Source organism: Amblyomma mixtum, chromosome 1 (genome assembly GCF_055824585.1).
Source record: "Amblyomma mixtum isolate Tamu chromosome 1, ASM5582458v1, whole genome shotgun sequence".
NCBI lineage: Eukaryota > Metazoa > Arthropoda > Arachnida > Ixodida > Ixodidae > Amblyomma > Amblyomma mixtum.
In genome coordinates, this window is record NC_143012.1 from 73,697,203 (window position 1) to 73,724,582 (window position 27,380).

At 48.8% G+C, this 27,380-nt stretch overlaps 1 protein-coding gene across 1 annotated transcript in view; it reads left to right on the plus strand.

Annotated features, from left to right (window-relative positions):
- Positions 1-1,443: 1,443 nt before the first annotated feature.
- Positions 1,444-27,380, plus strand: part of LOC149366789 (uncharacterized) — a 126,261-nt gene continuing 100,324 nt past the window's right edge. Inside the window, exons 1-4 of the mRNA XM_089571796.1 lie at positions 1,444-1,556; positions 15,440-15,521; positions 24,655-24,724; positions 25,217-25,313. Coding sequence (XP_089427922.1) covers positions 1,508-1,556; positions 15,440-15,521; positions 24,655-24,724; positions 25,217-25,313 — 298 coding nt within the window. The 5' untranslated portion in view covers positions 1,444-1,507. The remainder of the gene's footprint in view (positions 1,557-15,439; positions 15,522-24,654; positions 24,725-25,216; positions 25,314-27,380) is intronic.

Consider the following 27,380-nt stretch of genomic DNA (forward strand, 5'->3'; position numbering starts at 1 on the left):
CTCCTCGCCGTAGTGGGCCGCAGGACATAAGCCACAAGCGCCAGCGGCGGGTGACGTCATTTCCGCTCCGGACCGGCACCGTGCTCCGAGCTATCTATCTCATCCGGAGCCCGCATGCCGAGTTGCAGCAACAGCGCAGCAACGCAGCCGAGACTCTGCGTCCGCCGCTACCCTCTTCTCTTGAGTTGCTCGCGTACAGTCATGGACAAGAACTTTCCGATATTCCGGAGCAGATTTTGGAAGCTGCTTCTGCGCCACTAGGCGGCGCAGTACATGGCTGCTTCGAGGCTGCGCTGCGTGATGACTAGGCGCATGCGCGTCCCATATTCGTCCGCCTGCCTGTCTAATGGCTCGTTTCGCTTGAGTAGCTGCTTTTCAGAGCTTGGCCGTGGCAGGGCTCTTTTCGCCGCTCGTGCTTGTCAGCCGCCGTGTGGCCGCCGTATACTGTGCGCGCGGGCCGGAAACTGCGACGAAGAGTGCTTCCACGGCGCCCGTCGCATTTATGTGCTGTTTTCAAAGGAGATAAATAAAGCGCTCTTTTTTTTCCTTTCGCCAATCATTTGTAATAGTCCGCTGTATCAGAATCGCTTCTCGAGGAACCGATTCAGTCCGTGCCCCTCAAGGGCGAGGTTTAAGGTGCAACGTAACATCTTCGTAACTGTTGTGCCGCCCGAAAGTGTAAAAATGAGACAGAATTCTCAGGTTATATTACTGCCCGAAAATAAAAATGCCTCGGCTACTGACCCGAAAGACGCGGGTTCGATCGCAGCCGCGGCGGCTGAATTTCTTGAAGGCGAAATTCTAGAGGCCCGTGTGCTGTGCGATGTCAGTGCACGTTAAAGAACCCCAGGTGGTCGAAATTTCCGGAGCCCTTCACTACGGCGTCTCTCATAGCCTCAGTCGCTTTGGGACGTTAAACCCCAATAAAGTAAAGTAACCAAATAAAAATGTATAAATAAAAACGCAATCAAGACGTCCATCGCAGAAGCCACTTTCTACTATTTGGAGAAGTCGCCGTCAGCAGCAATCACGCTTGCGAAACTCCGCAGCATCGATTTGTAGAATTTGTATGAAATGTAGAAGAGAACTAGACAGCCCTTCATTTCTCTCCTAAAAAACGAGCCATAAATGCGACGACCGCCATGAAAGCGCGCTGCCATCGCATTAGCCGAGAGACGCGCTGAGTATGGCAGCCACATGGGGGCTGATGAGCCCGAGCGGTGAGAAGAGACCGCCCACGGCCAAGCTCTGAGAAGCAGCTACTCTCACGAAGCGAGCTATCAGACAGGAAAGCGGACGAATATCGGACGCGCATGCGCCTAGTTATCGGCCAGCGCCGCCTCGACGCGGCCACTGCGCCCCGTAGTGGCGGGGAAACAGCTTTAAAACGCCGCTCCGGCATCACGCCGATATCGTGCCTTCACCCTTTCAGTCTGGGCCTGAGCGCCGACTGACAAGCACGACCTGCGGCAAACGGGCATAAGCTGTGCCCCATGCGTCAAGCGTCATGTTCAGTCCGGGCGTTGCCTTAATGCTCCTTTTCGCCTGCTTTGTGGGTGAGTTTTCAACTCAGTGTGTCACTTTTTTCAGGATCGCAGCAACTTATTCCAGGACTGCTGCTTGGAGTTTTATTCTTTAATACTTTTATGCTATTCTTTTATTCTATTATTTATTTTATTATATTTTTATTCTTTCATAATTTTCGCATAGGATGGGGGGTCTCGGCGAGAGCATCCGGGTTCGAGGGGCTGGCTGACCGGTCCGTTAGACCTCAGGCAAAACGGCCGACCCCTTCGTTCCCAGAGTTCCCCGGGTGCGCAGGTACCACCACTAGGCTTACAGTGCGGTCTCAGTTTTGCCTACCTGCCGCCCACATCCTCCGCCGGAACCCTCTTTGCAGCTAGATGTGAGGGCACCCCGGAGGCGCACCCAAACCGCAGCGCTAAAAATTGGCCTAGCGGCACGAACTCCGCTATTTAGCCTGCGTGGCCAACTTTTCACGCTTCCCCTTCTAGCAACCTAGAAAGCAGCAGCAGTTCTCCAATTTCTCCATCCATGCCTCAAACAGGCTCTATGAGAATGGATGAAGGAGGGAGTGAAGGAAAGAAAGAAAGAAAGAAAGAGAGAGAAAGAAGGAAAGAGAGAAGGAAAGAAAGAAGGAAAGACGGAAAGAAAGCAAGCAAGAAAGAATTAAAAAAAGAAAGGAAGAAAGAAAGAAAAACAAAGGAGGAAAGAAAGAAAGAAAACATAATGGTTCTCCATAGTGGCAGTCTCAGCAATAGTTCAATAATTTTGACCAGACGCGTCCATTAGCCCGCTCGAACTCACAATCGATATTTTTACTCTGCCTACGATTAACACTAGGAATGCAAGCCATTTAAACTTGAATCTCCTTTGAACACGCAACCTTTATGGTCAGATATTGCTGCAGTTCTATGGCGCTAAAATTTGGAATGAAATCCCGCATGAGGTCAAAATATCTAGCAACTTTGAACCGCCTTAAAAACATTGTGTCTTAGTGACATCCGGCATGAGATCAAAATATCTAGCAACTTTCAACCCCTTTAGAAACATTGTGTCTTAGTAATATGTACTAGTTTAGCTATGAGCTGTTTTTCTTATTTTGTGACTATGGGCCCAATCTAGCCGGCCATCAAAATTGGATGCGTGATTTGTGTGTTTACTAAAGTGAAAATGAAAAAATTACCGACGATTACGTTACTTCCTAATGCGAAATTTGAGCGCAGCAAATAAGCTGTTTCACCTTTTCGATAGATTGAGGCAAAGAAATCGAGCAACACATGTATGCGCTATCACAGAATTTTTTTTTTATTTTTCACACGTATTCCTTTAACAAAGACTCCACTAGCAGTTCTTGACAGTCATGAAGGAAGCTTTGTGGTCGGAGAAATAGACTGATATATGTTCGACTTGGTACACCAATGCTTGATTCTCAAAGACGAGATCTATACAAGTGCCTGGCGAGGTTGTCACAGCCGTGGAACGCGTTATGAGCGAGAGGAACGGGATGTTCTCCCGCATAAGTGTTAGGAAATTGCTGTTTGTCTTTATGTCAACATTAAAGTCCCCCACTACTAACATCGGTGTGGATCGATGGACGGTTAATGCGAGTTGCAGGAAGTGCACGACGTCTTTCGTGAGTGCGGTAGGGGCGAAGTAGGCAGCTACTACCAGAAAGCTGTTGGGCAACTTTGCGGCGCACAGTTCGCCAACTTCATGTGACGTGCCAAACATTTCGACTGGTATTGCAGAGAGACCTGTGCGCAAGTAGATAGCGACTCCCGCCGCTCTGTTGTGGTCTCTTTGAGCACCACAGCAGTATAGGAAAGCTATGATTTCGAGAGGCTCTTCGGGATCCATCCAGGTTTCAGCAAAGCAAAGTACAGAGGAATGGCGCAGAATGTGATCGTGGTGTACATCCTTGGAATGTGCGGCAAGGGAGCGTACGTTAAGAATGTGGTTGTGAATGATGAATCAAGTGCTGCCAGCGAATGACGCGTCCATTGGCTGTCTGCGTGTGTTACTGATGTGTGGTTAACATGTTAAGCTTCGCCTGTAAGAGTGGAACGCGACAGCGTCTTGCAACGCTGCCAGGGAGTCCACAGAACGCCATCGCCAATTCGGCTGTACGCCTTGCTGGACGGTAAATTTATTTTTTGAGGAAAGGAAATGTATCTCTCTCGCATATCTGGGTGGACACCTGCACCTCGCCGTAAGGGAAAGGGGGAAGATGGGAGTGAACGAAGACGCCGTATTAGCTAGACGCGCCTTTGTTCATTCCAAACCATTCAGCTGGCATTACGGAGTGGCTGGCGTGCTCGTATCGCACTCCGGAGACCCTGGTTCGATTCCCCAACTCGACCAATTTCGTTCTCGGTTTTATTGATTTATGCGGTCTAACTAGAAAGGTTAATTAGGCTATTTCATATTTATATTCTTGTATTTCTATCCATCGTGTTCTGTCATTAACCTGTCAATTGTTGGAACTGTCTAGGATGTTCGACACAACGTATATGAAACGAGCAACGTCTTACTGAGTGGGGAAGTGCGTGGTGGTGGAGGGAACGCGGCTTCGTACTTATCTGTTTTTTTCCAGCAGCGTCTCCTTCCGCGGACGCTGTTGTCGCTGCGGCGCGCGTCTTTCTTTCTTTTCTTTTCTTCTGACCTCTTCATTCTCCTCTATATTAATTAGGCTAATTGATTAATTAAGCAATTAACTAAACTCAGTCCAACATAGTTGCAGCATCACTATACGATCCCTTTGATTGGTTGCATGGTTACTAGCCAAAGTACAATTGGCCCCATTTGAAATTCGCGCACTGTGACGTCACGAGCATTTCGACCAATTGAAAAGCGTGACATTGGGGGCGGAGCTGGTTACGAGGCCGACGACGACGCGAAACCCAGGAACGGACGCCAAAGAGCTGCGCTCTAAAAACTTTCCACATCACACGCAGAGCAGCCACCCACATAGCCAAAGCGTGAGGTTCAGGAGGAGGTTAGAAAACGCGAGGTGGTAAAGCTCCTGCTTGGCGCTACGCTTACTCTGTGATTTCGGCGCCACGATGCATACTGGCGGCGATGGCATCGAGACACTTCAACTGAGAACACACTGGTTGCCCGGAGGAGAGGTGGTTCTAACAGTGTTTGCGCAAGCGCCTTGTGATGTCAACTCTTCAAGCGGAGGGCACGAATGAGATTGCATGCGAGCATTTATAGAAGCCGAGTACGTCACAGGGGAAAGCAGCTAGTGCATGTCAGGTAACAGCAGGTCTCTTGAAGGACCGTTGTGAGATTGGGCTGGAAAAACTGGCCACCCTCAATAAGCAATTTTTCGTGACCTCGAGTGTGAAAGATTATGTGAAGAACGTTAAAGATCGTCCTAATCGATGCGTATGGGGACGTCAAGGTACAAAAAAAAATTACAGGGCTATCAGTTTACTGTCCATTGTTCAAAGGCAGTTAATGAGAAAATTTCTAATAGAACCTGGACAGCCATAGTCTTCGATCAATAAAAGGACGAAGCGGACTTTCGTGAACGCTACTCGACAGTCAACCTAACTCACACTATCAATCAGGTGACGGATAGTTGCGCTAAATATAACCAATCTCTATGTATAGCCTTCGTGAACTACGAGAAAGCATGTGATTCATTCCAAGCCTCAGCAGTTATGCAGGCGTTAGCGTGCCAGGGTGTAGAAGAGCCGTATGTGAAAATACTAGAATATATCTCTAGCTGCTACACCGCAATCACTCCACCATAGAAACAGCAAGACAATTTTTATTAGCAACGATGCCACGAACAGAGGCACGATCTATGCAGGGATGTTCACTGCTTGTTTTGGGTCGCTGGAGAACACCTTAGTGGTCTGCGGTGCGCTGCTGACATTGTCTTCACGTATAAAAGCACAGTGAATGACTTAGACCGGTAGCGTAGAACGGTAGGTTTAAAAATTAATATGGAGAAAACTGAACTAATGATCAACAGCCTCGGAAGGAAAGGCCAGTTTAAGAAACCTAGCTAGGTGTGGAGAGTGGTACGGGATACATCTACCACGGAAAGTGACCGAAGATACAGACCACGAAATTGAAGCAACTAGAAGAAGAATGGGGTGGCACGCATTTGGAAGGAACTCTCAGATCATGGATGACCATACTCATATCAGCTATCAGATGATTGCGAAATGCGCAGAATTAACATACAGCTACAAGATCTTTCATAGATTGCGGAGATCCGTCATGGCTGCCGAGAGGTGCGGACGTGTGTCGCATTGCCTCCGCAGTTTTTGACCATTCCGAACCGTACTAATCCACAGCGCCACCAGATTTTATTTGGAGCTGAAAGAACTCACAAGCTGCCCCACCTGGACACCAGGTTCCGAACGGTAGGCCCAAATTTTGGCTCCTCATCGGACTTGACTCTGCGATTCGGACGGCGTCTCGCCGAGCCTACCGGCAGGGCATCTTCGCCTACGGGAATACATGGGCCGCTAGGCCTGACAAGGCAGCGGTGGTGCGGCCTGAAATCGACCCCGCTCTGCGAACGACACATTCGATCAGACCATGGAAGGATTGCCCCAAAACTTACCGGACGCCCAGGAGATGGATGAGGACGACCTCAACACCACTGACTCCGAGAGCCCGGTGAGCAACGTTGACGCGGCGTCCGCCACACAGGAGCCGCCCAACCCTTACAACAACGACGCCAGCTGGGAATTGGCATTGTCCAAACGCCAGAAGAAACTCCAGAGGAAAAGCAGACGGATCGCTGCGGGGAACAATTCGACCACCCAAAACAACCCCGGCGAAGACAACTCAACTCAACTCACCCCAACCGACGGAGGGCCAGCCGCCGCCGGCAGAAACGCCAACGGACAAGGAACAGGACACCAGCCAAGGCGCAGGCTGCCTCCGCTACCTAAGAACGATTTCAAAAATTTTCATTCGACCGAAGAAAGGACTTGCTGTCAGACAGCTTCACACCCACCAGGTAGCCCGCGCTGTAGTTGCAGCGTGCAACCAACAATGCAAAGACGAAGATTTCATCATACGGCTCCGGCCAGGATCTAACATCATTATCGTAAGCACCCCACATGAATCAGCTGCCCAACTCGTGAGACGCATTACCAGCCTCACCTTTGCGGGACGCGCATTTGAGATGAACACCTACGTGGCCGCGCCGGACGATGTCCAACGTGGCGTGATACATGGAATTGATCCCGGGACGACACCGGAAGAACTCAAGGCCCATTTACGAGTGCGCACCCAAGGAGTCACCATACTCAGCGCCCGGATGTTAGGAAAAACCAAGACGGCCGTCATCACCTTTGACGGTCCCATTGTCCCAAAATATGTTATCTACTACGGGGGCGAGACGGCATGCTACCCGTACCGCCCCACGAGACAAGTGTGTTATGTGTGTTTCCAACAAGGCCACCGCTCCGACGTGTGCCCCACACCTAATGTGCGCGCGTGTAGCCAGTGCGGAACGCAAAACCCGCCGACTGGACATTCCTGCACTCCAAAGTGCGTGATTTGTGGTGAGGCCCACCCTACCGGGTCGAAGGACTGCCGCGAACGACTCAAGAAAGTCAGAAGGCAGCAAACCAAGACCGCCCTCAGCAACGCTACAGGTGAAAACGCCAGCAACAGCGGCGGACGCGACAGCAGACGCCGGAGCCGCGGTGATCGCAGCAGACGGCCGCGGTGGTTCAGCTCGGAGGGAGAGACATCACGGAGCCGCTCGGGATCCCGCTCATCACGGCATCGCTCGCGGTCCCATTCGTTTCCCCCCCTGCCACCCTCTGCGGGGACGAATGCCGGGAACCAGCACCGGAAGAACGAAGACACCGGGTTCGCCCAGAAAAGCAGCAACAAGGTGAGCTGGAGAGCCGATGCTCCCGGGTTTGCTCCACATTCGGGTGGGACTGGAAACAAACTCAACACCAATACAAACAACGCAAACAACCGTGACCTTGAACATGGAGACGCAGAGAAAGCAGCACTTAAGCGCGAACTAGAACTTGCTCGCGTTAAACAGAATGAGTTGGAACGCCAAATTGCGGAACTCACAAAGATAGTTCAAGACCTAAAATCCAACTGCCACCCGCTGTCGAACGCTACACAAACGAACTCCTCGTTGCAGATGAGCGATGAGGAACGCTCAAACTTCAAAGCGGAAATACAACAGATGATGCAACAAATGGTGCAACAAATGATGCAACAGACAATGCATCAGGTACAAGGACAACTAGCAGAGCTACGGAGTGCTTTCCGCAAACAAAAACACACAGAGAACATTAAGGAAAAGGCCTACAACCGTCCTGCGTTAGCAGCTCTCGCCAATCCATCTACATCCCAGGGAACGGGCAATTGCACAAGCTCAAGAACCTAAATCATGGCTAACACGAACCACAGCAAACAAGACATCTTAGACATATGGCAATGGAACTGCAGAGGCTATCGCAAGAAACAAGGCCTCATCAAACAATTCATTCAGACGCAACTAACACCACCTGACGTTATCGCACTTCAAGAAACGGGCGCGACACCCACTCTCACGGGATACACATGCTACGACAGCCACATGACGGGAAAGACAGCCATCTTAGTGAGCAAGGCAGTCATAGCCATCAATCACGACAGCATACCCGACACTGACATTGAGCATGTGATTGTAGAGATCGTACCGAAAAAGAAAAGGAAAGGGGGAAGTGTATTCATCGTCAACGTGTACAGCCCCCCGAAGCAAAGAAAAGCAAAATTTTTTGAACTTTTTCACGGTGTCCACAGACTAGCGAAAAACAACACGTTAATCATCTTGGGGGATTTCAACGCCATGGACAAGAGCTGGGGGTACCAAAAGGCCACCATTAAAGGCAAAACGCTTGCCGAGGTTGCAGATAACTTCAACTGCAACCTACTCACGGACCCAGCAACCCCTACCAGAATTGGAAATAGCGTCAGCATCGACACCTGTCCCGACCTCACATTCGTAAGAGGACTCGGACAAACACAATGGGAGAACCTATTGGAAAATTTAGGCAGCGACCACTACATACTCAAGACGCAAGTAACCTCAGACAGGCTGAGACGCCAGTTGGGCGCGGCAAAAATAACGGACTGGAATGCGTTCCGCGAAGCATGCGACAGCAACCTTACCGAGAATGGCATACAGTCGTTAGAGGAATGGGGAAGCATGCTAAGGGATACGCAAGACAAGTACACCAAAACCATAAACCGAACAGCGGAAACACCCGAGGTGGACGGTCGGCTGCTCAAGCTTTGGGATGCTAGGCGCAGTCTCACCAGGAGATGGAAAAAACAAAAACATAACAGGAAACTCAAGCTTAAAATCGCCGAAATTACAGCGAAAGCAGAGGAATACGCCACACAGCTGGCAAAACAAAATTGGCAACAATTCAGCGATTCCCTTAGTGGGACGCTAAGCACGACACGGACTTGGCGTATCCTTAGAGCGCTCCTCGATCCGACTAAGACAAAAGCTGAAAACAATAAATCCATATACCGGTTCATTCACCAGTTCGAGGGCACTGACTCGGAACTCCTCGACAGATTGCGCGCCAAATGCTTTGGCAGCACGAACCCGCCGACCTATACAGGGGAGTACCGGGGAGACTAGAACGCTAATCTGGACAGACCCATCACACGAGAAGAGGTCTACGCGGCCATGCGAAACACCACCAGAAATACGGCCGCGGGAGCGGATAAAATAAACAACGCACTCATCCGCAACCTCAGCGATGCGCTGGTCGCTGAACTGACAGACTTCCTCAACAAACATTGGGAAGCTGAAACTGTCCCCGAGGAGTGGAAACATGCTGAAGTGGTGATGATACCCAAGCCAGGCAAGAAACTGCAGATAGAAAACCTCAGGCCGATCTCGCTTACGTCATGCCTGGGAAAACTATACGAGCGAGTGGTAACGCAGAGACTTCAAAACTACATGGAAGACAACGAACTGATCCCTCACAGCATGTTCGGCTTTAGAGCAAAATTATCAGCTCAAGACGTACTCCTCCAATTATATGAAGGTGTACTTCGGAACGTTCCTCGGGACGGAGAAAACGTGATAATGGCCCTAGACATCAAAGGGGCTTTTGACAATGTGAGCCACGAAGCAATCCTTAAGGGCCTGGACAACCTGAACTGCGGGCGCAGGATTCACAGCTTCGTCAAAGCATTTCTATCCAACAGAACTGCAACCATCGGTATAGGAGAACTTCGGTCCGAGAAGTTTCGAACGCCTAACAAGGGAACACCTCAAGGGTCGGTCATTTCACCCACGCTATTCAACGTGGCCATGATCGGCCTGGCGAAGCAACTAAAAGAAATTGACGACATCCACCATGCCATTTATGCCGACGACATCACAATATGGACTAACACTGGCTCACTCGGCGAGAAAGAGGATAGGCTACAAGAAGCGGCCACCTGCGTTGAAAACTATGTCAAAGCAAGAGGGCTAGCATGCTCGACCGAAAAATCTGAGCTCTTACGGGTTTGGAGAGGAAAACGGAACCGAACAGTCCCTACCAGTAAAGAACTTCGACTACAAGTTTACCTCGAAGGAGAACCAATACCAGAGAAGACACTCATACGGGTACTAGGGATGTGGATACAGTCAAATCAACGCTGTACTCACACCCTTGCGCTATTAAAGGCATCTACACTTCAAGTGGCCCGCATGATTACGCGCATCTCACACAGACGTCATGGCATGCGCGAAGAAGACACACTCAAGCTGGTCAGGAGCCTAGTGGTCAGCCGGGCGACATACAGTCTCCCGTACTACAATCATATCAAAAGTGAAATACAACAGGCGGACGCGATTTTACGCAAAGCGTATAAAACCGCGCTTCGGCTACCCCATAACACCTCAACTGAAAAGCTCTTAGCCTTGGGACTGCACAACACGTTCGAGGAATTACGGGAAGCGCAGCATGTTGCCCAAATGCGCAGACTACAGCAGACCTCCACAGGCAGAGTTCTTTTAAAGAAACTGGGCTACACCGAACAAATTCGAGAAATATTGAGAACTAAAACGATCCCCGATGAGTACCGCAGCACGCTCAGGGTGGCACCAATACCAAGAAACATGGACCCGAACCTCCACAAAGACCGAAGAGAGGCAAGGGCCGACCGCTTACAGAAAACACACGCATCCCAGGATACAACAGTGTATGTCGACGCTGCCACATATGCCATGACTAGGGGACAAGGCACCAACAACGCAGTGGCAACTGTAGTCAACTCGGAATTACACGAGATTACCAGCGCCTCCCTGCAAGACTGCACGATAGCTGAGGCTGAAGAAGCGGCCGTCGCTCTAGCGGCAGCGGAGGGCTATCGGACTGGGCGGTCACTGACAATTCTTACTGATTCACAAGCAGCCTGCCGCAACTATCTTTGCGGCAGAGTAGGTCACAGAGCGCTCCGCATACTCCGCTCTGTAGACTGCAAGACGCAACAAACACATGCAAAACCACACAAGCCGATCAAACATAAGATCATCTGGGTACCGGGGCACACGGGGGTGGCAGGAAACCAAGAGGCAGACAGGATAGCTCGAGGATATACTAACTACCGAGCATCCAACGTCAACGACCTTGAGGAATCCCTGCCAGTACCTCAGGAATACTCGGCCATACTCAACAACTACAAAGGCAGCAGGATGCGGTACCCACCACCGCACAAATCTTTAAACAAAGAAGAGGCTGTCACATGGAGACAACTGCAAACGGGGTCATATCCAAATCTAAACACACTAAGTAAAATTCACCCCACACTTTACGCACACAATTGTCCGTGGTGCCATGAAAAACCTACACTGTATCACATCACATGGGCATGTCAGAAAGTCGACATCGTCCCAGTTATACAAAACCCCAGTGTGGAGCAATGGGAGGGTCTGCTCTCCAGCGACTGCCGCGATGACCAGATCGGTTTGATACGGCGAGCTCAGCTGACGGCAGCATCCAGCGGAGCCCTGGAATAGGGGCAACCGACCGTTGCGGATGGACTCATCTGACCACATAAAAAAAAAGCACTTGTGCTAGAGCCAAATAAAGTTATCCTATCCTATCATAGATTGCGTGAAAGTATTTGACTCAGTCGAAACCTCAGGTGCCATGCATGATAATCGGAAACAGGTTGTGGAAGAGGTATTAGAGCACTGCACGGGCCTCAATCTGAGGCCCGAGCCCGGCCCGGGCCCATGACTTCAAGCCCGAGCCCGGCCCAGGCCCGCGGTTTTAAGCCCGGGCCCGGCCCGGGCCCACTAAATTATCGCTCTAGCAAGCCCGGCCCGGCCCGTGAATCCCGGAGTGAAGCCCAGCCCGGGCGCGGCCCGGCCCGTTTCACAGTAACGCTTGAGATGAACTGCTCACTCTGAGCAAGTAGACTGCTACTACACCGATAAGGAATTGGCCGACAAAGGTTCTGAAACCGCAGTTTGGCATCCAGAAAGTTGTTTCTTTTATCCCAGAAGGAAGTGACCGGGGGTGGTATTCTCCCGGTGTCGCCTTTTGCGACATGTCGCATTAGGGCGGGTCCTAAAAAAGTGCGTACAGTTGGTCGAAGAAACGCAAAATGCCGCCGGCACTTTCGTCGGCGGTGCTTTCATTCACTCCGAGAAGCGACAATTTACCACTTCTGATTCACTAGCAGCAGTAGTTTCGTATCTTTGATAGCAAGAATATTTGCCATCACATGACGTCGAATGTTCAAAAAACATTTGCAAATTTAATATAAACTCGCTTTACTTCATTTAAGTCTATAAAACACCGCGAAAAAGCTCTAAATCTATTTTGTTTCGTTACGGACGGTTGTGCTAGGTTTCGGCTGCGTTTCGGGCAGTTGCAGACGGTAGCAGTGTAGCTGGAGGTCCCGTTAGGCTTGCGCGCTCCAGAATCGAGAACGTATCTCAAAAACTAGGCTGAATTGCAGCTTAAACTTTATCGTCGAAGCAAGGTAAGTCATAGCGAAAAGCAACAACACCAGTAGTTGCCGGTAAACATGCCGACCGGAATCGCAAGGACTGCTGAATTGGCTGAAGCGGGCGGCTCTCGCTTGGAAGGACGCCGCCATGTGTTCCCGCTAAGGGCGCAAAAGCCGCAACTGCCGATTGCATTCGTACGCTAACGCTATTTCCCCATTAGCGTTCTGCGCATGCGCACTCTGAACCTGCTATTCCGCTATGCACGCAATTACGCAAAGCCCGCAATACTAAAACTCTCTATTAGAATGTTCAGTTGTAGGTTTGTAATAGTCGTCACATTGCTTTAAATCCTCTTTGGCTCGTGCAGACACTGTTTCGTTACACTAACGTGCATTAAAACGCCTTGAAGGGTCATGTAGATGCGAGCGCAAGCGCTGCCAAGGCCATCTCGTCGCAGCGGGCAACGTCTGCTTCGTCGTCTGTTTCCAACGGTGCAAAGTTAGCTCGCATGGCGAGTGGCAGTCCGGCTCAGCAGACGGTAGCTACAGTGCTGTGCTCTTCGACAGCCGGTAATGCCGCCGAAAAGATTCGTCGGCCAAGGCAAACTGGTCGTGATGTCCGCGGACACGCCACTCCTCTTCGCTACTCAAAAACCAGGCAAGGAGGTTGGGAGCGCATTTCGTTGTTCGACTAAGCGTAGTGAATTGGGGCGACGTCACGATGGCGTAGCAGGAAGGCGGATCCGTGTCGTCACGCCGCCGTCACCGCGGCTCGAGCCAATCAGCGAAGAGCGAATGCGACATGTCGCAAAAGGCGACACCGGGAGAATACCACCCCAGGCCCGTCTTTTGGAGAGTGATCTCGTGTAGGTGGGCAACGATAAACTCGGAAGTTCCGATTGCTAAATAAAAAGGGCCGCATACACGCGTAGTAGTCCACTTTGCTTTCCCCATGATTTTAATCAGTTATATTCTACCGCCCGCGAAGTATAAATATTAAAGTTGCCTAGCAATCAGCAGGATGACATTTTTTTTTATGAACGCGATCTCACAGGTTGAGCTCACAGCCGAACTGGTCGCTGTTCAGCAGAAACGACAAGCTAAGAGGCTTGAGTATTTCACGGTATGTGTTTGAAGACTATAAGCGTCCTAAACTAATATGTTCTTCCCGAATGCATTTCTAATAGTGTATAGGTATGTTTTGGGATGACGAACCATCAATGGCCAATTAAGGCCGGTTGAATTTTCCTCTTACTGCAACCCGGTGTGGAAATAAGAAAATAAATAAGTAAATGAATAAAGCTTAGTTTTTTTTCTCAGCGCGTACTATAACTCATAGCTCATCCGCGTCGCTGCTTCAATGCCGCAGTTGTGTAATTCACTCTGCAATAGTGAATGAAAAGTCGGACACCAGCCGTTTCTGTTCGGACCCAAGCCCGGCTCGGGCCCGCAGCTTTAAGCCCGAGCCCGGCCCGGGCCCGCAACTTCAGGCCCGGGCCCGGCCCAGGCCCGGCAAAACAAATCATGTTCCGGCCCGACCCGGCCCGCGGGCCGGGCCGGGCCCGGGCTTTCGGGCTGGCCCGAGCCCGTGCAGTGCACTAAGAGGTATACTTAAAGTGCTGGAAAATATGTGCAGCGAGTGCTCACCCTTTACAGTCTTCTGAAGAGAACGTAACAAAATATAGCAAGGAATGGTGTCAGGTGGGTCGAAACTATCCCTCGAGTACAATTAGGAGAGTGTTTACAGGAGGTGTTGAGATATCTAGATTGGGAAGTGCAGACTAAAAATTTAATGGAGAAACCCTTACGTAATCTGCTGTTCGCGGACGACATTTGTTTGCAAAGTAACACCTGTGACAAATTGAAAAGGATCATTAGGAACCTAGACAGGCCAAGAATAGTCGGTATAAAGATTAACATGAATAAAGCTGAAGTAATGTTGAGCAGTTTCGCAAGGAAACATCTTTTACGAGAGGCAGCTAAGCAGCAGAGGTGTTCAGGGAATAACATCTACTGATGGCAAGTAGTGACCCCATATCCGGACCACGAGAATTAGGTATCTTGAATAACAATGATGTTCTAAACATTTCACAGGTACTTTAATTTTATTAGTAACAGTTCGCCAATATCCCTCAACAGGAAAGTGCTTAACAGCTGAACCTTCGAAGCACTATGCTATGGGGCAGAAACGTGAAGACTATCGAAAAAGGTTGATCTGAAACTGACGACTGCTGAGCAGGCTATAGAAAGAAAACAATCGTTCTTGAAAAAACAGGAAGACTCTAGGATGGGTAAGAGAAGAAGCGAGAGTTAACTACATCGAGTCAAAATAAAGAAGAGGCCTGTAATGCGAAAGCCAGATAACCGTTGTTCGTTAATATTATCGTACGAGTAAATGAGGTGCGCGAATGAAATAGGGAAGTTTGCGAGGATAAAGTTGGGCGCATCTGATGCTTGACGAATAATTGCAGCAATATGGAAGAGGCCCGTTCCTCCAATGGACACAGCTGGGTTGAAAACGATGATAATGTCAGCTGCGCTTGGCCCTTGTGATCGAAACTGCGTTACCTCTGGCATTGGGTTTGGTTACTGAATCTTTTTTTTTTTTTTTAAAAAGTGGCGTTGATTGCCCCAGGGCGTAAAACAGTATGTAATGATAGATGAGAGGGCCTAAATAAATGAGAAAAGGTTCGCTGATCTAATGAAGTCAAGGAGTGAACGGTGATGAGGTCCTTGTGTCCAAGCAGTCTACGAAGCCCTATTATTGAGTGAAAAACCCGCCACCGCTAGGTGCCGAATTCTCGTCGGCTTCAGCGCCGGGCAAACCCACAGCAGGTGGTGGATAACGGCCTCCAAGTTCTAGAAAACAAGTCCGTGGTAAAGACCATCTGTGCATTAATCCATAGTCAGCGGAAATATTTTTACGTGTACAGCAATCTTTGTTTTTCCTTTGTTACAGGCACAAGTTGCAAAACTATTCACTGTTTAGAGACTGGGGAGTCGTTCCTAAGAGAGAACTGCGGCTACGACCAGACATGCACGTAAGTGTCAAATGTTGCGTATTAAATCACTAAATTTCTAGACAACACGCTTTAAATGCCATTTGGATTTCATTGCACCCTTAAAATAATCACAAACGACTATAGTTGTAGAATGGGTGCCACGCTAGTTCCTTCCGAATTTGAAAGGACAAGTTGAAAGTAATCGACTATCAATTGTTCAGTTACAGGTAGTGTGCCAGGTTTGATGTGATTATGTTGGTACTCTAATTTCAATAAATTAGTTTCTCGCGCTTTCTCCTTTAATTAGGTTAGAGGGGTGAAAAGGTGCTGAAAAATTCCGACACAGAAAAACAGAGACGCATTGAGTTTCTCTATTACTGTGCGTTGGTCGCTATGAACGCTTTTTCACTCCTGCAATGCCTAAGCAACTAGTCCTAACGATGGCCATTTAGCGAAAAAGGGAACGGGAATGAGGGGCTCGTTATAAATATGACAGAAGCCAACAGCCACAGAAACCAAGGGACACAAGGGATTTATTTTTCAACTTATTTATTTATTTTGTGGTGTTGTTCAATTTAGAATATTACTGAATATGTTATCGCTTAAAGCTAATTGATTAGAAAAGCAGAAGAAAAACAACCACATGCCACCGGTGGGATCCGAACCCACGACCTCCGAATTACGCGTCCGGTGCTCTACCTCTGAGCTACGGCGACGGCTGTCAAATCATCTGCTTTTCGGGGGTATTTATGTTTACAAGTAACCTAACCTTGAGAGTGTTCATCAGCGCCACCCACGTTCATAAGCGGCGGACGTAGAACGTCCTGAGTTACCGCAGGTGTGACGTAGGACGTCATCGAACGGAGAGGGTGGAAGCTGCGTGAGAACCCTCTTATGCTTCCTAAGGCGTCAAGGCTGCCAGAACCGAGGCCCTCGCTAAGCAATTAAGCGAACAAGGAAAGGGGAATGAGGGGCTCGTTATAAATATGACAGAAGCCAACAGCCACAGAAACCAAGGGGCACAAGAGATTTTTTTTCCAACTTATTTATTTATTTTGTGGTGTTGTTCAATTTAGAATATTACTGAATATGTTTTCGCTTAAAGCTAATTGATTAGAAAAGCAGAAGAAAAACAACCACATGCCGCCGGTGGAATCCGAACCCACAAGCTCCGAATTACGCGTCCGGTGCTCTACCCCCGAAAAGCAGATGATTTGACAGCCGTCGCCGTAGCTCAGAGGTAGAGCACTGGACGCGTAATTCGGAGGTCGTGGGTTCGGATCCCACCGGCGGCATGTGGTTGTTTTTCTTCTGCTTTTCTAATCAATTAGCTTTAAGCGATAACATATTCAGTTGTGAGATGCAAGCCACTCGCCGCCTGGAACAGCCAAACTCATAAGTGGCCTGGCAACCCTGACTGGCTCCGCGCGTTCCCTCTCGGAGTGCCGAGGCGGGAAGGAAGCCTTCGGCCGCGAGCGGAGATGCCGCCAAGCGTCTTTCAAGCCTTTTGTTTTGTAACTATTGTTGAACGGTAAAATAAATGCATCCGTGCTCACATATGGCGCAGTCGACGTCCCGAACCTCGGTGTAGCCCGCCCATTCGAAGCCGCCAGCCACTTCACCGAAAGCCAGTGTCAACGTGTGTCGAGCACCAGCAGCCGAAGCCCGCCGCTCGTCTCACCGCCGTCATCGCCGCCGCCGCCGTCGCCGCCATGCCGCTCATAAACTGGGAGGAAGCCACCGCCTCGGACCTCGCTGGTTTTACAGTGGACTTCTTGCGAGCTGAACTATCGCAACGCAATTTGGACAATACTGGTTCCAAGGACGAAATTATTTGTCGCATCCTTGCTGACACTGCCGCAAAACGAGTCTCGCCACCGGAAACAACTGTATCAGTCACCGAGACACAGCCCGCTCCAACTCAAGGTGACCAGTTTTTCCAACCTATGCCAGTGTTCAGCGCCGACCCCGTACAGAATATGCAAATTTTGACCGCCTACCTTCAAAACCAACTAGCTTTGACACTGTCACAAGCCTCTGCGAGAGCAGTGTACGTAACAACTTTGCCGGACTTATCATCAACGCTTCCGACGTTCAGTGGCGACGGAGGGTTATCCGTAACCCGATGGATAGATGATCTCGAGCGCACCCAACAGCTTGCCTCTTGGGAACCCGCTACCCTGCTAGCCATCGCCCTCTCAAAACTTCGTGGTCCAGCCGCTGACTGGAAGGAAACCACTGGCCACCAGCTAAAGACTTGGTCAGAGTGGAAGCAAGCGCTTATAGCGCAGTTCGGCGAGCGACTGTCGCTTATACAGTGGCAGGAACTTGTCGGTACGCGTGAGCAAACCCCCGGTGAGAGCCTGGTTACCTATGCTCTCGCCAAATTCAAGATAATTGGAAGGTGCCCGCTTTCATTGACTGACAGAGCGCATCGAGTATTTAATTCAGGGCATCCGTGATGAGCAAATGGCTACAGCGATCGTCGTTCAACGCCCGAAGACTGTCCTGGATTTCGTCAGCATCGCTTCAGAAGTTGATCGTGCCATGGACCACTCTCGCATGACTAGACTGACAAAGCCATCCGTGCCAATTTCAAGTCGACAGCCGCGTCCTATCACCTCCAGTGCTACAGCCATGACCGAGAGCACTGCAGACATCCGCCAGCCTTCCCGACCTATAAATAGCACCTACCAGCAACCAAACCGTGCAAGGCTGCCGCCCCCGAGAATATCCAACCTACCAGCTGCTGACCAAGAACATCGGTACGAGGCAATCTCTTCCAAGTATGGTGCACCTGCCTACAGACGAGGCCAAGACCTAAGCGAGGCGGTATGTTATAGCTGCAAGAAAAAGGGCCATCTGGCTAGCAATTGCACTGAGAAAGGACAGCCCTCCCGAGACAAGACGCAAACAATCCCTAAAGCGCCAACAGCATGTGTCGGCCGCACCGAGGACCCTTTGCTTGGATCCATGCTCAGGTGTGCGGTTATCACGGCTCACGTCAAGGGCCTTGGAGAGATCAATTCCTTCCCAGACAGTGGCTCGAACGTCACTATCCTCGCTGCCAGCCTAGCTGAAAACCTCAGCATAGAGCCGTGGACAAAGCCACCCCTTCTCGTAGTAGGAGGAGGCTCCGTCGTACCTCAGGGATCTGTCTTCTTGCGAATCAGCGTAGGCCCCCTCTCTGCAATTGTTGAAGCCGCAGTCCTTCAAAGAAATGCCCTTCCCCTTATCCTGGGAGAGGTCTGGTTTTATGCTGCTCAAGCGGAACTTCATTTCAGGCCGCCACACCTTCCTGTTATCTGCCAGCCCTCTACAAACACTGTCGTGCTGTGCAAAGAGGAACTGTTACCACGTATGTCCAAGGCAGTGATACTTAAAACATCAACTTTGTCTCGCTTTGACCCACCGCATACCACCAGCGAACCCCTACAAGTGGATTTTGAACCAAACGAACACGAGCCCGTGTGGAGCAAGCTCAACAAGGCAGCCCAGTCTCAAACTCAGCCAGCAGACTACAAGAGCCCAGCCCAGCCAGCCTCGTGCAGCGTACTTCCTTCTGAGCCATGTTCATCCACACCCAACAACAGTTTCCCTGACATCACCATCGGGACCCAACTCAAGCCCGAATGGCAGCAAGCAGTGAAGAAAATAGTGCACCGCCACTCACGTCTCTTCGCTACCAGCCCTGATGACATTGGCCTGTACGAAGGCATCGAGCACGAGATCAACTTACTGCCGGACGCAAAGCCTTATGGACGGCAACCGTACCGCTACACAGCCAGTGACCGGAAGTTCCTCGAAGCCCAAACAGCATCTCTTCTTCAAAATGACATCATCCGTCCTTCATCTGGACCTTGGGGATTTCCTGCCATTGTCGTGACGCAGAAAGACAAAAAGAGATTATGTGTTAACTACATACCTCTTAACAGGATGACCATGAATGTGCTCCAACCACTGCCTCGCGCTGATGACATTTTTGACGACCTTGCAGGAAGTTCTCTCTTTGCAATCCTTGACCTCTGCTGCGCTTATTGGAAGATTGAAGTAAAAGATGAAGACCAAGAAAAAACCACCTTCATCACGCACCAGGGAACTTTCAAGTGGACGAGAATGCCATTTGGGTTGAAAAATGCACCAGCGACTTTTCAGACAGCGATGCACCAAATATTTTCTCGACTCAAAGCCCGACACTCAGGATGTGGTGTACGCACATATCTTGACGACATCATCGTGTTCTGTGATAACTTTCCTGAGTTTCTTGACCTCCTAGACGAGACCCTCACTCTCCTTCTACAAGCCGGCTTCAAAGTTTCTTTGAACAAATGCAAGTTTGCTGTCCCCAGTGTGAAGTTTCTGGGATTTATGATCTCGGAACAAGGGAAACAGCCAGACCCATCAAAGATTGCCGCAATCATGTGCATGCCCACGCCACGCTCGTCAAAGCACCTGTTATCTTGGCTTCAGACAGCTAACTTTTACAGGCGCTTCATCCCGAACTTCTCGAAAGTTGCCGCACCTCCGGAAGCTGCCATCCGAAAGGCTGACTTCGAGTGGACAGTTGAGTGTCAACAAGTTTGAAGCCCTTCGCTCCGCACTTACAACAGCACCTATACTGGGACACTTCCACAATGAGGCACCTACAACAGTCACCACAGATGCATCAGCAACAGCCCTCGGAGCGATACTCACGCAGCGCCTAGATGACAAGGATGTGGTGATTGAATACGCAAGTAGATGACTCACTGAGCCTGAAAGGAAACTTCACAGCAACGTTTGGGAGGCTTTGGCGGTACACTGGGCCATAACCGACAAGTTTCGACACTATTTGCTGGGCCGCCGGTTTCATTTATTGACCGACAATTGGTCAGTAGCCTGCCTGACAACTAACTTCAAGCCTTCACGGCGCTTCACTGGAATGCTGCTCGACCTGGCCGAGTTTGAGTTTTCGGTCGAACACAGAGCAGGACGCCAGAACTGCGTGGCAGACATGCTATCGCGGTACTCCTGTGCTAAGGTCCCCCACACAGCTACTCTTGCTGCCATGCAGGCAGATGATGAAACTTGCAAGGCCATTCGTGTCAGGCTTACATCAGGCGAAGACACCCAGGACTTTGTCGTTATTGATGAAATTCTGTGCAAGGTTGTGTCCCCGGAGCTACAAACCATTGTCGTTCCCGTCAAGATGCAGCAGCAGGTTCTCGAGCTCGTACATGATGCCAGTGGTCACATGGATACCTCACGTACGTTGGCGAAGCTGCAGGAGCGTTATTGGTGGCCGCGCATGGCAGCCACAACACGGGACTATGTTCAGGCCTGCCAACTATGTCAAGTGTACAACCGCCCTACCACACGGTCAGTTGGTCCCATGTGTTTTATGCCGACAACAGAACTTCCATTCAGTGCAATAGCCTTAGATCACATCACAATGACCCCAGCAGAGGACAAATATGCATTGACTTTTCAACGAGATATATCGTTCCAGCTGCTGTGCCTACAACCTCTACAAAAGATGCCTTGAAACATCTCCACTCAGTGTTTTACAGGTTCGGCGCCCCTGACGATTGTTTGTGTGACCATGCCAAGTCGTTTGAATCACACCTGTTCAAGAACTTCATGAATATGCATGGTGTGAACATACACTTCTCAGTAGCTTACAGGCCATCTAACAACGGACTGGTGGAACGTGCCAATGCCACACTTGTGACTGTCCTCCGAAAACTGTGCAACAATGATCAGGCACTGTGGGTCTCCAAACTCGATGAAGCAGCTTTCGCTGTCAATGTAACCCGCCACAGAAGTACAGGATTTTCGCCATTCGAGCTTCTGTTTGGATTTTTGCCGAAACTCCCATATCAGAAAGTCCGCACAATGCAAGCCGCCGACATTCGTGACAGGTTTATGAACTTGCCACACCTTCGCAGCGAGGCTGCGAGTAACTCCCAGGAAGCTCAAAGGAACCGCAAGAGAGTCTACGACCGCACCCACCGCAGCACCTCATTTGACGTCGGAGACTTCGTCTTGGTGCGAAGGCAAGAGCCAGTACTTGGCGGAACTGAAAAGCTCGCGCCAAAGTTCAAGGGACTCTACCAGGTGACACGGAAAAGGACACCCGTCACCTACGATGTTCGGCGCATAACGAACTCCGCCACACCCTCACCAGATGCGCGTACAGTGCACATAAGTCAAATGAAACTGTACCACCCTCCGTACTTTGACCCAGTGCTAGTGGAGCCCACATGCGAAGCCATGCAACCGATCCCGAGTCCTGATGAAGACGAGGCCGAGCAAATGCCACCTATGACCAATGAGCCGGATCAGCCAACTGGTTCAGCGAGCCAGCGACCTCAGCGTCACCGTGCACCACCCAAGCGACTGCTTGACTACGACTTTGCCTTGGTAGACTAATGTTCCTGTCCAAGAGGACTTGGACTTGCAGGCGGGGTGGGATGTGAGATGCAAGCCACTCGCCGCCTGGAACAGCCAAACTCATAAGTGGCCTGGCAACCCTGACTGGCTCCGCGCGTTCCCTATCGGAGTGCCGAGGCGGGAAGGAAGCCTTCGGCCGCGAGCGGAGATGCCGCCAAGCGTCTTTCAAGCCTTTTGTTTTGTAACTATTGTTCAAGGGTAAAATAAATGCATCCGTGCTCACACAGTAATATTCTAAATTGAACAACACCACAAAATAAATAAATAAGTTGAAAAAAAAATCCCTTGTGCCCCTTGGTTTCTGTGGCTGTTGGCTTCTGTCATATTTATAACGAGCCCCTTATTCCCCTTCCCTTGTTCGCTTAATTGCTTAGCGAGGGCCTCGGTTCTGGCAGCCGTGACGCCTTAGGAAGCATAAGAGGGTTCTCACGCAGCTTCCACCCTCTCCGTTCGATGACGTTCTACGTCACACCTGCGGTAACGCAGGACGTTCTACGTCCGCCGCTTATGAACGTGGGTGGCGCTGATGAACACTCTCAAGGTTAGGTTACTTGTAAACATAAATACCCCCGAAAAGCAGATGATTTGACAGCCGTCGCCGTAGCTCAGAGGTAGAGCACCGGACGCGTAATTCGGAGGTCGTGGGTTCGGATCCCACCGGCGGCATGTGGTTGTTTTTCTTCTGCTTTTCTAATCAATTAGCTTTAAGCGATAACATATTCAGTAATATTCTAAATTGAACGACACCACAAAATAAATCAATAAGTTGAAAAAAATGGCTGAGGCTTAACTTGGTTGAGCCTGGAGAATGCGAAGCATCATCGTGTCGCGTAATTTGGAGGCGCACAACCACAGCGACGGCGCGAGGTGGGCCCTCGTTTCTCCACTGTCGTGACGTCATCGTGTCACGTGGTTTGACGTCATGTATCACGTGATTTGGAGGCGCACAACCACAGCGACGGCGCGAGGTGGGCCCCTGTTTCTCCACTGTCGTGACGTCATAATCGTGTCACGTGGTGTGACGTCATGTATCACGTGATTTGGAGGCGCATAACCACGGTGAAGGGCTGAAGTGGTAGCTAAAGTAGTATGCTTCGCATAAAAAAAAATCCCTTGTGCCCCTTGGTTTCTGTGGCTGTTGGCTTCTGTCATATGGCCATTTAGGCAAGGATAATATGGTTGCATCGATGGAGCCATGCTGCATGTTTCTTTTTTATAGAAATGCTGATAAGAATGCATTTCAAGCACGATTTCTGATCCACGGCCAGGCACGAGTGAGGGTGGTAATGAAAGGTGGCCAGCCTTCAAAATCGTAGCTAGGTCAATGGCGGCTGTGTAAAGTCAGTTGGGTAGCACGGTTTGAGCGCCTTTCCGCGAAAGGTTCTGCTCCCCTTTCTTGGGCACCACAATAAAATGATGGGAATGGGAGAAACGATCGTTGCTGCTGCTTTAGAAGAGGTAATGTAGTTATAGAGCATTAACAAAGAAAATATGCTAATTTCTCGCAATGTTTTAGAAATCGTTTTTTTAACTCTTCGTAGCCCTGGTCACAAAGGGTTAATATCAGATTCATACATTTAAGGAAATATAGACATCTAATTTTGCTAGCATGTTTTCTTCTATATAATGATACGGAAGACACTACCATGCACGAATCACCATGTCGTATTCGCCTATGACTGCTATATAATTTAGAATCAAATTTTTCTCTCATGCTGTTTCGCTTTCAACAGCCAAGCGTTGGAGGCGACGTAAAAGTGGGGATATACTTCACGTGAGGCATGAAAAAGCGTCGATATAATCGCGGCTTAATCATTTTTATTCACTAGAGGGCTGAAGCCAGCCTCCCTCAAGAGCCGGAGGGACAATGAATGTAGAAGCAGCGATAATATTGCAGTTTTTTCAAGCTTCACATGAACTCTAACCACAATTTCACGTCAGAGACATTGGTCAGCTGTTGAAACCGAAACAGCATGAAAGAAAAATTCGATTATTATTATTTAGCGGTTGCAGGAAAATACCACATGGTGAGTGATGTTAGGTGTCTGCACCCAAAAGTTAGGTGTCTGCACTCCTTTAAGGTGCAGCGTTCACTTGCTTTTGGAAGTCGCCGACACTTCCATGCTGCTACGAAGTGCAGGCCACAAGCTTCGAGCTTGAGGCTGTTTTTTCGCGCCATGCATAGTACGAAATAATTCTGATTGAAAGGTCTTTCTGAGTTTATGCAAAAACACAGGAATGTTTGATGACTATTCTTTATTACGTTTTAAAAACTCCCTATGCATTGTAATTACAATCAAAAACATGAAAGCATTTTGCAGTTTTGAGAAAAGCCACATGACTGCTAAAATAACCAATGGGGGCCCTTAAAGTTTGTGGTAGTTGATTTATTAAAATACAAGGGCAATGGCAGTAACAAAAGCTCCAAGCAATGTTGTCTTGTGTGATTAAAGGAGTTGGCTTGCAGAGTAGGAACACAAAAAATATGTGATGAAGAAGCTAGCTGCACCATTCAAACTTCTCATTAGCAGCGTAGTCATGCAGCGAAAAAAAATGTTTGTCTTATTAAGTGAGAAGAAATTACTACTCAAATTCGTTAATTTTTTTGATTCGCAGTTTTACAATTTTGCATATTTCGTCTTCCAGCTAATGTCATATAGTATTTTGTTTTATTTCCCTGCGAATACTTTTGCCTTCTGTGGAGTAAAAAAATTTCTAGGGTTTTTGCCCCTCATTTCAGGGTTCACTGCATGTCTGCTTGCTTAACCGAAACCGGAGCCCATGTTTACGGAACCGTGTTTTATGCATTGGTAAGTACAGTGCGTTTATACCCATCCTGATTGTGAATTTTTTCGACAGCGTTTAAGGTGATATAGCCCAAGTAGACGTTTCTGACGCTTTAGATTCAATATACCACTTAAAGTTCTTGCCTTTACACGCCATGGCACATTTAATGCCGCAGCTTGAGATATCAGCAGTAAGAGTCCACGCAACTGATCGGGAAAAGGGCCAGGCATCTAGAACGAAGAGCGCAGCTAGGTAGCTACAACATACGGCCACAACAGCTTAAAACTCTGCTTTAAAAATATTTCAGGCTGGCAGTTGGAAAGTACGAGCTCAAGCAATTTGCTAAAGAGGCCAGGTAGGAAGAATGCTTAAACGAGGCGAAATTCCGATAAGCAACCGTGTTATCGACCCTTTTTTTCTCCGTGATCAATGCCTTCATAAAGGAAAAATGGGATTGAATGATAGAGAATAAAGCGAGAAAAAACATAAGGGCAATACTCACACATATGTAGCAGGCCAGGAAGGCCTCAGGTGCCCGGCGAATTGAGATACTTCAACAGCGGATAAGATCCGGGGTGGTGGCCACAACAATCTGCTGCCTTCAAGTCCTACGTGAGCTTTTCTGCTTCCTGAAACGACTGGGCTGAGGGACCAATTTTGACTGCGCCCCTAACTCTTTCGCTCTTTCCTTTCTCAATCCCATCACCCCTCCTGAGTGCAGGGTAGCCAACGGGAACACCTTTCTGGTTAACATCTCTGCCTTCCCTCTTCCTCTCTTTCTCCTATTTCTCTCTCAGCTGTAGACTTTTCACCACTGGCGTCTTGAAGAGATGGAGCTTCTCTTGAAAATGCTGCTGTGCCATCCAGAACAATAAAAACTAAAATAATGGGCGTTTTTTTTTTAGATTTCCGCACAGAATAGGCATGACAGCCACGAAGCCGGTGAGGCCGCTGGTGCGCCTGGCATCGAGTGTTTGCACTTGGGATCGCTTAAAGTCGCGTTCAGCGACGGCAGATGTTAGCAACTGCAGTCTCGGAAAGGGCACAGACACAATTATGAAGCGCGCTGACGTAACAGTAATCTAAATCCGCTATGTTAGGTCTTCTTCAGCACGCGACATTAAAAGCAACAATAGAACAAAACAATGTGGATCAGCTTTAAAAGCGACTTCTCGCACTATGACTTCCGCTAAGGCATTCATTCCTCTTGGCGTAGAAAGCGCGAATAGCACGTGCACGCGGGGCAACATGCTATTCTTGAAACGAATCTCAGTGTGTGTTCTTGTTTTATCAGACATAGGCATTGGATATGGATAAAAACATCACTTAAAATAGCCATGTCATCTACTTCTGCAAAGACCACGTAGCATGAGTGCTAAACGTGCTGAAGGCACTCTTAGCCAAAAATGACTAAAAGTAGTGAAACGTGGCGAAGCTGTTCGCCTGTTTAAGTGCCAGTTCACCAGGAGTAGTCATTATCCTCTCTGATATCCGCTCATGACTTATAGAAATGCTTGTGTTAAAACCCATGGGTAAATGAAAGTAACCGTGCACTACCCGGGAATCAAAATGGCAGAAGAAAAACTTCGAAAAAGGTTTCCTTTGTCAGTGTTAATCAAAAAATACTTCGCATTCCCGGGTATTCTCTTGAACGCACATTAACAATATTTGCTGCTGTTGGAGCATCAGTTTTCTCTATCTGACCTTTCTATAAGTTCATTGCTGCGAGTCTCCATTCCTTCAAAATCCAGCAGCAATATCGTTTGAAGCTTATTTCGTTGAACCATTACTCAGCCGAATACATCTTATTCTCAAAGTAACAAATATTCCTATGATGAAGCGTAACAAACTTGGGAGTTCTATGACTCCTATTAGGTCGCTTTGGCAGGAAGCGTATTTTTACGTAGAAGCCAACTTAGTGGCTGCTCAGAGCGCTCTTATTGCTACACAACACAAGCAAGCGTTACTTTCTTAGTACGCCAGACATCCAATTCTGCTCAGGCTGTAGAATCATTCTTTTTTAAGAACGCCGCAAAAGACGTATGTAATTGTAGTATTTCCACTGCCTGAAGACAATATCACAGACCACCAGCCCAAGGCCAACAGCTGAACAGAAGCTAAAGATTGTTTAAAACTAGACATGGACTGAAAATTATACTGTCACTAAGGAATTTGAAAACAAATCGAGGAGAAAATTTAGATTTCAGGACTCGGGAGCATAAAGCTGCCATTTGTGGTGTGGGAGTGCATTCCTTTCATTAGGCTGCTATCACATTAGCTAACAGTGACCGAAACCAACGCGCACAAGGAAAAGTTTCGATTTTCTAAATTTCTTTTGTCACTCACTGGAGATAATATAGAAAATATTTTATCGCTGAAGGATAATTGATTACAAAGTTGAATAAAAAAACACAGCCGCAAGCCACCACTGCGATCAAAATCCACGACCACCGAAGGTTGTGGATTCGAAGGTCGTCAGGTGGACCCTACAGGTGGCATGTGGTTGTTTTTTCTTCTATTTTCTAATCAATTATCTTTCAGCTATAATATAATCATTCTAATGTTTACCTGTTTATTAACCCTACCAATTAAATAGAAGAGTCCAAACAGTCCCTTATGCTCCTCGGTTTCGATGACAGTTGCCTTCCTTAATTCAAATGTCTGTCATATTGAACCCTT